Source organism: Coregonus lavaretus (assembly GCF_964263955.1).
Source record: "Coregonus lavaretus genome assembly, contig: HAP1_SCAFFOLD_161, whole genome shotgun sequence".
Classification (NCBI taxonomy): domain Eukaryota; kingdom Metazoa; phylum Chordata; class Actinopteri; order Salmoniformes; family Salmonidae; genus Coregonus; species Coregonus lavaretus.
This window is the reverse complement of record NW_028161655.1, coordinates 224323-237480: the sequence shown is the minus strand read 5'-3', so window position 1 is coordinate 237480 and position 13158 is coordinate 224323. Positions and strand designations below refer to the sequence as shown.

The following is a 13158-nucleotide window of genomic DNA, read 5'->3' as shown; positions in this document are numbered from 1 at the left end:
AGTCAAGACAGTAATAAAGACAAGCTTTGAATGCTGGATACCAGTACTGTCTCGCGGGGACAATGTCATCTCCACCCCTTTTCTTGGAATCCAACTTTGTCAAGTCATCGCTCGAGTGCACGCACGAGTTGGCATGGCGCTGCAGTCACATCGCTTTGTGCTCAAGTCCCTTGGCAGACAGAGCTAGATGGAGCTGGCTCGCTAGTTAGCATCTAACGCCAATGTGGATGGATGGTAATGCTAAAGTTAGTTAGATAGCTAACTACCTAGCTGCGGCATCGCGGATCTGCAGAACTCAACCAGCCGCAGTTTGCATTTCAACGAACGTTCGGCCGATGCCTTTTTACTACCAATGTAAAGGTGCCCAGATGTTTTACCCAGATGTCGGTGCCACTGAACCATATCTAACGTTATTCTAGATACATAACCCAACACAAGTACGCGATACCAACTGATCATGATCTTCTTGAAAGACAAACAAGCAGCATGTAAAGAACTGCCAACAACTCATTTCTCCCACTTTGGCTCGATCGGTCCTCCGACCTGACATTCTAGAAGCCCCCATTCTACCTCGAAACGTTCTACCTGGACAAAAAACCCAGCTGAAAAGCACTTTGGTTGGATCTCGTACCATTCTCTTCACCGTTGAGACTCAGGAAGAGCTTCTCCGAGGCTTTTATCCATCTATCGGCGGTGTTCTTTTCTGTTAGCCTTGGAAGGAAAGTCCAGTAGTCGCTGGTGAGATCTTCCCTAGCTGCAGCTCCAGCGGAAGGTTGCTTTTTCATAATTGTGCGACTCAGAACTGACGCCGCTGCGTGACGAAGCCAGCTGAGTCAGCCCCCGAGCCCGCAGCACGTCACATGACTGGACGGGGACGACGGGGGGGGGGGGGGGGGGGGGGGGGGGTCAAATACCTGAATATTTATGTGTTATTTGATTGATTGATTAATACCCGCATTTATATTACTTTATTGCCATGGGATGGGTGTTTGGATAAGTGTATTATGCAACAGGCATAAGAGTGAACTGTAAACAAAGTCACACTGAAGAAACTGTGAGCATTGTCTTATTGAAGACCTTTTCCTGCTGACCTCTGGCTTGGAATTAAAAGTGCATTATGTAAATATAGCTCGGTAGTAGGCTGTGTGTTTCTAGGTCAATGTGGTAGATCTACATACTTCTCATTCTCAATCTGACTGGTATGTAGGCAAGAGGTGGCAAGTCACCAGGAACTAGCTACAACAGGCTGAAACATGACCAACTCCACAGATGAACCCAAACAAAGAACATTTTGCAACAGTACAAAAAGCCACCTCTCTAACGCACTCCCTATCTACTGGTCAAGTTTGATATCTCCATCTCTCTCCCTCCCTGTCGGTCCCTTTCCCTCACCCTCCCTCCTCAGGCCTCTCTCCCCCACCCTCCCTCCTCACTCTCTCTTTACATTTATGAGGATGGTAGTTAAACAATATAAAGTAATTCATTAATATGGGTACCATGGGCTCAGTTGTCAGTCAGTCAGTGCCTTACCAAACTCAGATCACTAACTCAATATTTTCTCTTTCTAAAGTACCGGTGGTAACGAGTACATATATAGCACTGTGTAACACTGACCAGACCCATCCCCACAGTGACCTAGCTCACGGGTGGGCAAAGATATCTGCAAAGGGCCGGTGTGGGTGCAGGCTTTTGCTCCAGCCAAGCAGTAACACAGCTGATTCAACTAATACAGTGAGTCTTTGTTGGAGTCTATGATTATTTGAATCAGTTATGTCATAGTCCTAACTGTGAGCTTTAAAAAGACATGAAGAAGTGTTAGATAAAGTACAGGCCATAGAACACATTATAAGGACACACTCAGAGCTGAAATCAGAATGGACTAATTTAAGGCAACAAAAGCAATCAAAGCTTGTGTTTCTCAATAATACAAACAAGTTATACAGAAAACCCCAGAACAGCAGTTATTTTAAAAAAAATCTAACTTCATCTACAGTTTAACTTTCACTTTAAAAAACCCACAAACCTGCTAACATAAGTATTAAAGTGCTTTCTCAATAAATCACTTGTATCGGTTACCAAGGCAATACAGTTTAGGCATCATTTTAATATTATAGTTCCTCAAACACCCCATAATATGAACACACTGCATTCTCAGCCACTAGTAAGCCTCTCAAATTAACTGTCTCACTGTCCAATCAACCCATACCCCTAACCCACCCCTGACCCCTGACCCCTAACTCCTAACCCCTCCCCACTACATTTCCCCAGTATAAATCTGTATTGATTGATAGACTAGCTATAGTATTTCCCTTGCATCCCATGGATGATGAACTAGATGCTTGATTTGAAGAGTAGAAAAGAGCCCCAGCAGTTGGTTTGTTGGTTGGCTCCTGGATCAGCTGTAGTCAGCACTTTCCTCCTCTGCTGTCATAGTCAGGTGTTCCATCTAGGAGAGGGAGTAGAGGAGTTTATCAGTATAAGACAGACATCAGTGATACAACATAAAGCTTAGTCCAGTAGCCAACAGACAGTCTGCTGTGCACAGCACAGGTTTATTCAGGAGGGTGGAACTGTACAGAACGTTCATGTAGAACAGACATTCATCTTCTTTGTCATAGAGAATAGTCCATTGTGTCCGTTCTATGCATTGCATTTCTAACTGCAACGTTCTGACATTTTCACCCTTCTGAACAGCAGCAAACCACAGGTTTACAGAAAGCATGACGACACGCACATGACAAAACATAAACAACAAACAAAGCTGAGCGTGAGTAGCCTTGACTGTTGTCAGTGGTTAGAGGTCAGGGAGTGAAAGCACACCTGGCAGTAAGGGTTCCCTGGTGGAGTCCAACACCTGATGGAGATTCTACCCACATGTACATATTACCTCAACTACCTCAACTAGCCGGTGCCCCCGCACATTGACTCTGCAACGGTACCCCCCTGTATATATAGCCTCCCTACTGTCACTTTATTTTACTTCTGCTCTTTTTTTTCGTTGTTGTTTTATTTGTACTTTTTTTGTTAAAAATAAATGCACTGTTGGTTAAGGGCTGTAAGTAAGCATTTCACTGTAATGTCTGCACCTGTTGTATTCGGCGCATGTGACCAATAAAATTTGATTTGATTTGATTTGATTTGAAGCTCCCACATCTCAACACAGCTGCACAGGGAAAATTCAAACCCATGAAAACGTTATGAGAGGGTTGTATTCTGGTTAGGAGAGAAAACAATTAAGGGATGCAGACATTGACAAACAGACTAAAGAAATAAAACAATAGAAACATACTTTTCTAAGCAACATGTGTGTGTGTGTGTCGTATGTGTGTGTCCAAGCTAGAGTGAAATCTGTGGCACCACTGGCATTTCCAGGACTCTAGTGACATCTAGTGGCCATGTTGGGTACTGCTGATCTGAGTATGTAACATTATATTATACATAATAATATGCCATTTAGCAGACGCTTTTATCCAAAGCGACTTACAGTCATGCGTGCATACATTTTTTTTTTTTGTGTATGGGTGGTCCCGGGGATCGAACCCACTACCTTGGCGTTACAAGCACCGTGCTCTACCAGCTTTATGAACATACATAACTCAATTTGACATTGCAGTGTTATGTTTTTAATTTGCTAAATTTTTTAAGTAAAGGCTGAAAGGCTGTGAAAAAAGAAAAAAGAATGCTAGTCTAGAGACACAGGGTAGGTAGATGGCGGGGAGGATGCAGGAGAAGGGAGCGTGAGTAGCCTTGACTGTTGTCAGTGGTTAGAGGTCAGGGAGTGAAAGCACACCTGGCAGTAAGGGTTCCCTGGTGGAGTCCAACACCTGATGGAGATTCAATTATCATCATTACATCACACACTACTGTATAACAACCCTCCATATTAGAAATATATCATGAGAACAACATTTTTTATAATCAAATGTATAATCATTTCCTGAGTTGTTTGAATTCAAATGGAATTAGGCCCAAACCCTTTGAAGTGATCAAATATTCAATAAAATAAAATAAATTGAATCCCCCCCAAAGGAAAAGTGTCTTGTCGTCCTCTCACCTCGTACGTGGTCCCGTTCCAGAACTGCCTCATCTCCCCTCTCCTCCAGGCCAGCAGAGCAGATACCAGCAGGGTGACTGGAACCAGGTAGAGCAGAGCTGGCTGCCCCATCTTAGTCACCAACATCACCGCAAACGTCACAACCATACCACACAGGTAGGCTGGGGAGGGGTGGGTGGAGAGGAGAGGAGATGATCAAAACGATGATGATGATGATGATGATGATAATAATGATCAGTAATGTATTGATAATGTCTATGTCATTACCTATGCAGCAGCAGAAAAGGTAGATCTTCTTGGGGCTGTTGACCCACACATCAAACCTGCTGCAATAGGACACCAGAAGACCTGTTGGACCAATCAGCAAACAGAATATATGAAGGTCTGAAGCTATCGTCCAATGAGAAGGCAGAACAGAAGGGTGTGAACATGGAGCTGATACTGAGGCTTTAAAATCGCTCCTGGAAAAAAATTACTTTATGAACAGATCTAGGATCAGCTTACACGCCAAACATCCTAATTATAACCATTATAGAGGGAAGCATAATACTGATCTTACATCATTGTTTAGAGACACAGACCTATAGGGCTCTGGTTAGGGTTGCAAAGCTACCAGTAATTAACAAAGTTACCAGAATCTTAAGTAATTTTGGTAATTAACAGGTAATCTATGGTAATTTTTCTGTGTCCATATTGTCCATGAGTATCCAGTGGATAGACCATATGGTTCAAGAAAAAATAGCCTAATTCATGAAAAAAGCATTTAATCAACAATAGCATTTATTTTCTATTAACTCTGCAACACTTCCAACTATTGACTTTCTTCACAACTGACACCAGCTTGGCACAAAAATATTTACAACAAAGACATATTAACATAGTAAAATAAATAGAAGTGTGTAAAAAGAATATAAAGGATATTTCATGCTGATACCCTCATGTTAAACACTAATGGCATTCACTAAATTTATGGTTTATAATGTTTTACAGTTGTCATTATATTTTTTTATTAAAAAATCATCTTATTTGATTATTGTATATATTTTACATGTGATAAGGCCACACAGAGGGCCAGAGATAATTACAGACACCTGTGATAATCTGAAGTACCCAAGGCCACTAGATGTCATCTGATAAAATAGAAAATAAAAATATACGTTACCGTAATTCTGGTAGTTTACTGGTAAATGTTAAAAGTTTCCAGTAATATATCCTCCCTTTGCAACCCTAGCTCTGGTCAAAAGTAGTGCACTATATAGGGCATAGGGTGACATTGCATAGGGTTGACATTTGGGATGCAACCATGTTTATCTCACCTGGTACGATAATGTCCCCATAGCCCAGGATGGAGAACTGCATGCCACACAGGTTCTGTGCCCATGAAGAGAACCGTGGAACACGCATCACTACCGGGAGCTACCAGGGAGAGAACACAGGCAACAGTCAACTAACGGTCAACTAACGATTAAATAAAAACCATCTAACACTCTGTTAAATAACAATTGACTAAAAGTTAACTAAAGCTCAACCAAAACTAAACTAAAGCATAATAAAAACTCAACTAAAATCAATCACAGAGACACATCCTGAGGATTAGGAGTGTTCACTATAATATATTCTGAATCGAAACCAACTACAGTACTTCCATTTAAAAAAACAGAAAACAGACATACATGTAATGTCAATATGCCAACTGTCAAGCCATAGTGATTGTTAATGACATGAACATGAGACACACAGGAACGCAATCAGTTCACCACCAAATCACACAGCAAATATATCAATGTTTTATTAAATGCAGATTAAGCCCTCATTATTTAAACTCTTAGGCTACAACGCAATGACTTGAGATTGTGTAATATTGTATAATAGCACAGTAAAGTTTGTTAGAGACAGGATTTTTCCCTGGTCAGGTCACGTGAATAAAAACTCTTGGCCCACACATGAGGAATCAGATGTTAACACAGTTGTCACATGACATAAGAGCCAGTCATGTGACGGTTGGTTGGTATGTGCTGTATGTTCTTGCTCTCTCTCTGCTGATAGTCATGTAAGGGACTAGTGGAGATGGGGCCATTTCACTACAGCTTTTAAAAGGAACAATCTACAATATTTACAGCAATATATAAATTCCCATTTATTCTTTAAGAATACGACTTATAAATGCCTTATGTACTTAGTATAACCATCTTACCCCAGCATAAAATATATGGTTGTTTTACTTCATTGTTTGTAAACAATGTATTTGTAAAACTAACAACATATAGCTTTAAACTATGGCTTTAAACATATGGGCTTAATCCAAACAATGGTATAGCGCAGAGATGAATGGCTAGGTGGGCGGGCAGGGTGTGAATAAATGAATGCATTTATTTGATCATTAACAGTACATATGAAGCTGAGTGGTAAAGCGGTGAGGTCTTACTTTCTCATATGTAGTCGAGGGTTCGGCTGGCACCTCCACCGTGTTACCCTGCGTCGAGACAGAACACCCCAACCAGACGCAGTCAGTTTGCATCCTAAATGCCACCCTATTCCCTACATAGTGCACTACTGTTGATCAGGGCTCTGGTCAAAAGTAATGCACTGTGTAGGGAATAGGGTGCCATTTGAAACACATCCTCAGTTAGACAGTAAGCCATTCCGACCCCGAGGGAAATCTAATCTACACCGCAATGCTGCAACGGAACACAGCAGATGAGATCACAACTACGCAGCCTGATTCTAGTCAGGGCCAGGAGTGTTTACTGGGTCGGGGAACACTCAGTCAAGGAAAACTCCTGACCTTACCGATTGTTAATCAAGCCATTTTAACATCCAGAGATTGAAGATTCAAGTTTTGACAGACAGACAGACAGATCGAGAGAGAGAGACATACAGGCAGGCAGACAGACAGACATGCAGACAGACAGACAAGTGGTTACCTTCTCTCCTGCTGCGTCTGGACCCATGGCCACTTGGACCATGATGCTCTCCCCATTCTGTAAAATATTAAACATTTAAAACGAGGGACAATGTATTTAACCTTTCTATGAAAAAAAATAAGACAATATTGCACTGTATTTAAAGGGAAAAGTGACTCACCGGCATGAACAGAGGAGTGATGAAGACAAAGAATACATCATACAGCAGCAGCAGACTCAACAGGATCACACAGATCTGAGGAGGGAGAGGGGGGGGGGGTGGAATGGAAGACAGGTGAGGGAGAGAGAAAGAGAGAAGAAAGAAAGAGAGGGAAAGTGAGAACAGATGTTTAGAGACGTGTCCACAGACTTAGTTAGACAACATATTTTTATCGGTCTGTGAGGGCATGGGCGGCGCCATTGAGGCCATCTCCATTTTAGAGTAGTCCATTTTCTTCTTCTACTACTTTATGAGTTGGTAAACAAACTGAAAGGGGGCATACTGCCACCTGTAGTGTGTTGTTTGAACAGGTATAAAGCCAAGGTTGGCAATTTACTGCCACCTGCAGTTATGGAATGTTTGCTCACGAGTATACTTCATTGGCTGATCCCACCCAGCTGACTACTTTAAAACGGTGGAAGTCCTCAATGGCAATGTCCATGCAAAAACGGTTTATTTCCAAGTAGTGATCTCTATCTATCTCTATGGTGGCCCTCATTGTGACTGGAGATCAGAGGTGAGAGGTCAGAGTGAAGATTTCACCTTGAAGTTGGACAGTGAGATGGTCTTCAGGAAGTTGAGACAGAAGGCCACACCCAGGAGGTCCTGCAGGATCCAGATCCACCTGGCAATAGAGTAGAGTAGTTTTTTTCAACAACACACTTCAGCCTGTCAACTAACTATTAAATACAACCAAACTGATTTAATAAAGGTCATAAAGAAATAGGTTATAAAGTGCATGTCAAGCTTATCACCCTCACAAACATAAGGACAACCATTGACAATGGTTCCTGTACTTTACCCTGAAATGGCCCAAGCATTCATTGTTAGTTTAGTTTTAGTTCAATTTTTTCTGAAAGCAAAAATGAGAGCATTTTCCCAGTTATTACATTTACATTTTAGTCATTTAGCAGACGCTCTTATCCAGAGCGACTTACAGTTAGTGAGTGCATACATAATTTTTTTATTTTTTCATACTAGCCCCCCGTGGGAAGCGAACCCACAACTCTACCAACTGAGCTACATCCCAGCCGGCCATTCCCTCCCCTACCATGGACGACGCTGGGCCAATTGTGCGCCGCCCCATGGGTCTCCCGGTCGCGGCCGGCTACGACAGAGCCTGGATTCGAACCAGGATCTCTAGTGGCACAGCTAGCACTGCGATGCAGTGCCTTAGACCACTGCGCCACTCGGGAGTATGATCCAGTGAACTAGTAAATGTGTAATCTGAGTGAGTTATAATGTGTGGGGTGGTGGAAAGGGAAGTGAAACCACATTCTCTAGAACATTATAATTATCCACCATGCTTTGCTTATGGAAAAGTTTCATACGACATTAGCTGTGGACAGTGTGTTGCTGTTGTAGACTGGGGACATTTAGTTATCATGTCTACTAATACTTCTACTGCGCTAAGGACTAAGGACAGTCACTAGCCTGTATGAACACACACACTACCCACCATGATGTTATTCTGTTATTGGGCATTAGTGGGACTAACGGTTTCGGTCTGTCAGAGAGTGCGTCCCAAATAGTACCCTACTCCCTATAAGTGCACTACTTTTGACCAGCAAAAGTAGTGCACTATATCAGGAATAGGGTGCCATTTGAGACACAATCAGAGACAGTCAATGAGGCAGTGAGGGATGCTGAACTAAACTAAACTAACACCAACAACACGCCTCTACTCTGCTGATGACGTCCGAGTCCTCCAGACTCCCTCATCCTGATGTCCCAGCCACAGCATTCCAAAGGGTTGTATCAGTGTGCGTGACTGTGTCAGTGTGTGTGATAGACAGTACCTGTCCTCGTTCCTGTAGACTCCCCAGACCACGGCTACGGTGACACACACAGCAGACAGCAGCACCGACCTCACGGATACACTCCTACCCAGGACCGTCACACTAGAGGAACACAGCACACATGAGAGAAGAGAGAGAGTGCACAGGCAACCACAGAAAGGTCCGTATGACTCACAAAAACATGTGTGTGTGTGTGTGATGTTCGAGGAGACGGGTGCGTGTGATTCACTTTAAAAAAAACTTCTCTCAGAACTTCCATATGAAACTATGACCGATGAGTTGTTTATGACAGACAGAGAAACAGACAGGGAGGACAGATGTCTATGGAACAGACAGAGGAACAGACAGGGAGGACAGATGTCTATGGAACAGACAGGAAGGACGGATGTCTATGGAACAGACAGAGGAACAGACAGGAAGGACAGAAGTCTATGGAACAGACAGGAAGGACAGATGTCCATGGAACAGACAGAGAAACAGACAGGGAGGACAGATGTCTATGGAACAGACAGAGGAACAGACAGGAAGGACAGATGTCTATGGAACAGACAGAGGAACAGACAGGAAGGACAGATGTCCATGGAACAGACAGATGTCTATGGAACAGGGAAATAGTCTCAAGCTTTACGTTGTTACCATAGAAAACCTTGACACTCTGTAAATACCATGATTTTAAAGGGGGGAGGGGGGGGGGGGGGGGGGGGGGGGTGTACCTCATGGGGCTACACTTGGCCAGGTCCAACAGGGCATCCAGACAGCTGAAGAGGGCGGTAGCAGACGCTAGGCAGAATATGGCGATGATCACATACACTGGAAAACACACAAATACACAGAGAAAATATAAAAACACACCTGAACGAACTCCTTATGAGACAATCATTGAGTGTCTAACAGCTTTTGGTGTGGTATGTTTGCTTTGCATATAAAACTGTTAATAAACTGTTAATGAACTTAACACATTGTGAAAATGTAATACAAATACATTAAGCAGTGTATGTCCAGAGTGAAAGACTGACCCAGGTACTTGTAGAAGAAGTACATGAGTACCAGCATCAGACACATCAGCGCTACAAAGATGACCACCTTCAGGGGAGAGTGCAGAGCCAAGTCCCCACTGTCACTCTTCTCCTCTCCTCCCCCTCCCCCTCCTCCTCCTCCTCCTCGAGATGCACTCAGCCTCTCTCTGACACACAGACACACAGACTGTTACACAGAGTGTAGAGTGGCTGAAGAGTGGACAGCATGCATGGCTGTCCTTTTCCGAAGGAAATAAAGAAACGTGTGTGTGCAGTCTCACCTCTCACAGGCTCCGCTCCAGTAGCCTCCCAGAGCAACAGTCACCACTCCTATGAGTAGCATGACCACAATGCTGGCATCAAACACAGGCACCGCCGGGGCATACAGCCTAACCTGCATCTCCTCACCAAACACCTGGAGAAACACACAGAGAGATCATACACTAACACACCTGAGGAGACACACACACACTAATGTCTCATGTATATTCTTATTGATTGAAAGATATACTGTAGATACATGTTTTTGCATTAAATCAGAAGGCGTGAATAAGCACTATACCAGAGGACCTACAGTTCCAGAGAACTCACATTCTGTGCGTCCAGGAAGTCCCTGTATCTCATCAGAGCCAGCGGAATCTGAACCTTCTCATCCTCTGTCACATTGGCTGCCGGGGGACTCTTTAGAACCAATCAGATGAGATATAAAACAAAACACAGGTCTGAAAAAGCACACTCAAAGATGTAGGCCTATCATGTTATACCATAGATGTAAATTAAGTGCTGCATCATAGACACATTGGAGGTAACACTATTGATACATTGTAGATCCATTATCAAAGCCTTACCATAGATGTATTGCTGGCAACGATCAGAGCGGCAGCCCCCAGGTCCTGGGCTACCAGAGCCTTCTGGTTAAAGGTACACTTCCCTCTCATGACCACCACCGCCTTGCCCCTCACTGTGGCCGGGCTCACCCCTGCAGAGCTACAAAGTAGGCTGGAGGACAGGTTCACCAGGGGATACGCCGTCTAACACAGGACAACAGGTAGGGTTAGACAATCAATCAATATATTAATAGCTATGATGTATTGTCACTGTAGAAAGGCTGAATCCCAGAGCCACTACACAGCAGGCTGGATGTCAGGTGAGGTTCACCTAGTTCTGTTGGTTCACCAACACATACTAAAGTCTAACAAAGTCGAGGCTGGAGCAAATGGGTGCATAGGGCAGCTGAATATCAGAATGGTCATGTTGTTGGACTGGACTTACAGCAGCGCTGAGGGAGAGTGACAGGTTGGTCCATAAGGAGTTGTAGACCAGGCAGTATTCTTTATCTGTGGCTCCATTTGAGATGTGCAAGATTGCCTCTTGACAGTTCACCTGTGTGGAATAAAAACAGTAACTAAGTGAAATACATAGAACGCAACATGTATTTCAGAGTATACAAAGTATAAGAAACAACAACAGCTCGTTTGTTCAGAGACTGATCAGTGTTAGCAGTGTAACACTTTTTCATTACACTGTCAGTATCTGTTCCATTCTGAAGCTTGCCTGGGAAGTTAGGTACTTCCCCATAGCCAAGCCATAAAAGAGCTCAGCTGGCTAATTTAGCTGAGGGCTAATTGGCTAGCTAGCTAGATGAAGATGGCAAACCTGCCTAACAGGATAAAGACACTCGAAATGACAATTGTAAAGGTGACATTATCCATTTGTCGATAGTATTTGTGAAATAAATGTCACATAGTTGTCTACATGTCGACATAGTTGGACATGGCTTGCTTGCTAGCTAGCTACATGTTACAGCTATCTCTGTATTGTTATGATAAATAACGTTAGCTAGCTAGCTTTACCTACAATAACAGCTAACTGCCTATTTTACCTGAGATGACAGGAGAATGACTGATAAAATAATAATCCACGGAGTTTTTGCCATGTCGGTAACATCCGTGATTGAGTAAAAATCGTGTTCAGAAAGAAAACGCTAATCTGTGATTTGGCACGACACTAGTTTCAACATCGTCCCTTTTATTGTACTCGCATCATCGTTTTCAGAGTTAGCCATTCACTTCCTGTTCCTCATGCGGATGGATCTCGTGAAAGCTGACAACATCTTGGCAAATGCTGACATGCACTGCATTTTATCAATGCATTCACTGTTCCCATATCATTATATGTCAATATTTCTTCTCAGTATAAATATCATGAGAAAAGTTGTTTATTATGTAACTGTATGCATGTGTACCAAAGATAATTATAACTAACCCAAGATAGTTCACCTGTGATGTGTCCGAGTTACCCCTTCTGTCTGTGAGTGTAATGGGAAACTAAGTCATCCATTACAACCAAAGACTGCATGATTATGGCGCTTTCAAAACAACTGGGAACTCGGTCAAATCATGACGTCAGTGAGCTTCAGGTCAGAAAGAAGGAGCTCTAGAAAGATGCCATAGTTTCCGACTTGGAATTCCAAGTTGGATGACCATTCAAAGATTTTTCCCAGTCGGAGCTTGATTTTTTCCAGAGTTCCCAGTTGTCTTGAACGCACTGATTTCGGAAGTGAGAGATTTCAGAGTTCCCAGTTTTTTTGAATGCGGCATTTCAACCCACAGCCTGTCTGTGGTTTGTGAGACAAATGTCAAAGTCATGCCAGATGACAATGGTAGAATCTCAATTGCATACTCCGTGCGTCCGTGCGAACTCCTGAGTGGCGCAGTGGTCTAAGGCACTGCATCGCAGTGCTAACTGTGCCACTAGATCCTGGTTCGAATCCAGGCTCTGTCGCAGCCGGCCGCGACCGGGAGATTCATGGGCGGCGCACAATTGGCCCAGCGTCGTCCAGGGTAGGGGAGGGAATGGCCGGCAGGGATGTAGCTCAGTTGATAGAGCATGGCGTTTGCAACGCCAGGGTTGTGGGTTCGATTCCCACGGGGGGCCAGTATAAAAAAATATGTATTCACTAACTGTAAGTCGCTCTGGATAAGAGCGTCTGCTAAATGACTAAAATGTAATGTAAATGTCCTCTCCTCGCCTCCTCAAAACCCATTGGAAGAGAAAGCCCGGGGTACCTCCTCTCTGACCTTCTCCTCCAATGGGTTTTGAGGAGGCGGGGAGAGACAACACGAGGAGATTTTCTCCTTATCCCCATATTGTCCATGTAGGAGGG

The 13158-nt window shown here is 43.5% G+C and overlaps 2 protein-coding genes across 6 annotated transcripts in view; both read right to left on the bottom strand.

Annotated features, from left to right (window-relative positions):
* LOC311120284 (transient receptor potential cation channel subfamily M member 7-like) overlaps positions 1 to 770 on the bottom strand; it is a 71657-nt gene extending 70887 nt beyond the window's left edge. The window contains exon 1 of the mRNA XM_084194913.1: positions 632 to 770. Within this exon, the coding sequence (XP_084051039.1) occupies positions 632 to 634 (3 nt within the window). The 5' untranslated portion in view covers positions 635 to 770. The remainder of the gene's footprint in view (positions 1 to 631) is intronic.
* Positions 771 to 1864: 1094 nt separating this feature from the next.
* LOC311120248 (signal peptide peptidase-like 2A) lies at positions 1865 to 12075 on the bottom strand. 5 transcript variants are annotated; one of them, XM_084194867.1, is made up of 17 exons: positions 11875 to 12075; positions 11265 to 11375; positions 10841 to 11023; positions 10584 to 10673; positions 10274 to 10407; positions 9993 to 10159; positions 9690 to 9786; positions 8977 to 9078; positions 7721 to 7802; positions 7139 to 7213; positions 6979 to 7035; positions 6480 to 6527; positions 5371 to 5470; positions 4322 to 4402; positions 4055 to 4215; positions 3791 to 3824; positions 1865 to 2446 (listed from the first exon to the last, which is right to left on the bottom strand). In XM_084194867.1, exons 1-17 carry the CDS (start codon positions 11926 to 11928, stop codon positions 2406 to 2408), a joined length of 1617 nt encoding a protein of 538 aa, XP_084050993.1. In that variant the 5' UTR covers positions 11929 to 12075; the 3' UTR covers positions 1865 to 2405. The 5 variants fall into 5 exon arrangements, with proteins under 5 accessions (XP_084050993.1, XP_084050994.1, XP_084050996.1 ...); XM_084194868.1 differs by lacking the exon at positions 3791 to 3824 and adding an exon at positions 2821 to 2854 and having other exon boundaries at positions 11875 to 12029; XM_084194870.1 differs by lacking the exon at positions 6480 to 6527 and having other exon boundaries at positions 11875 to 12073.
* Between the last annotated feature and the right edge of the window lie 1083 nt (positions 12076 to 13158).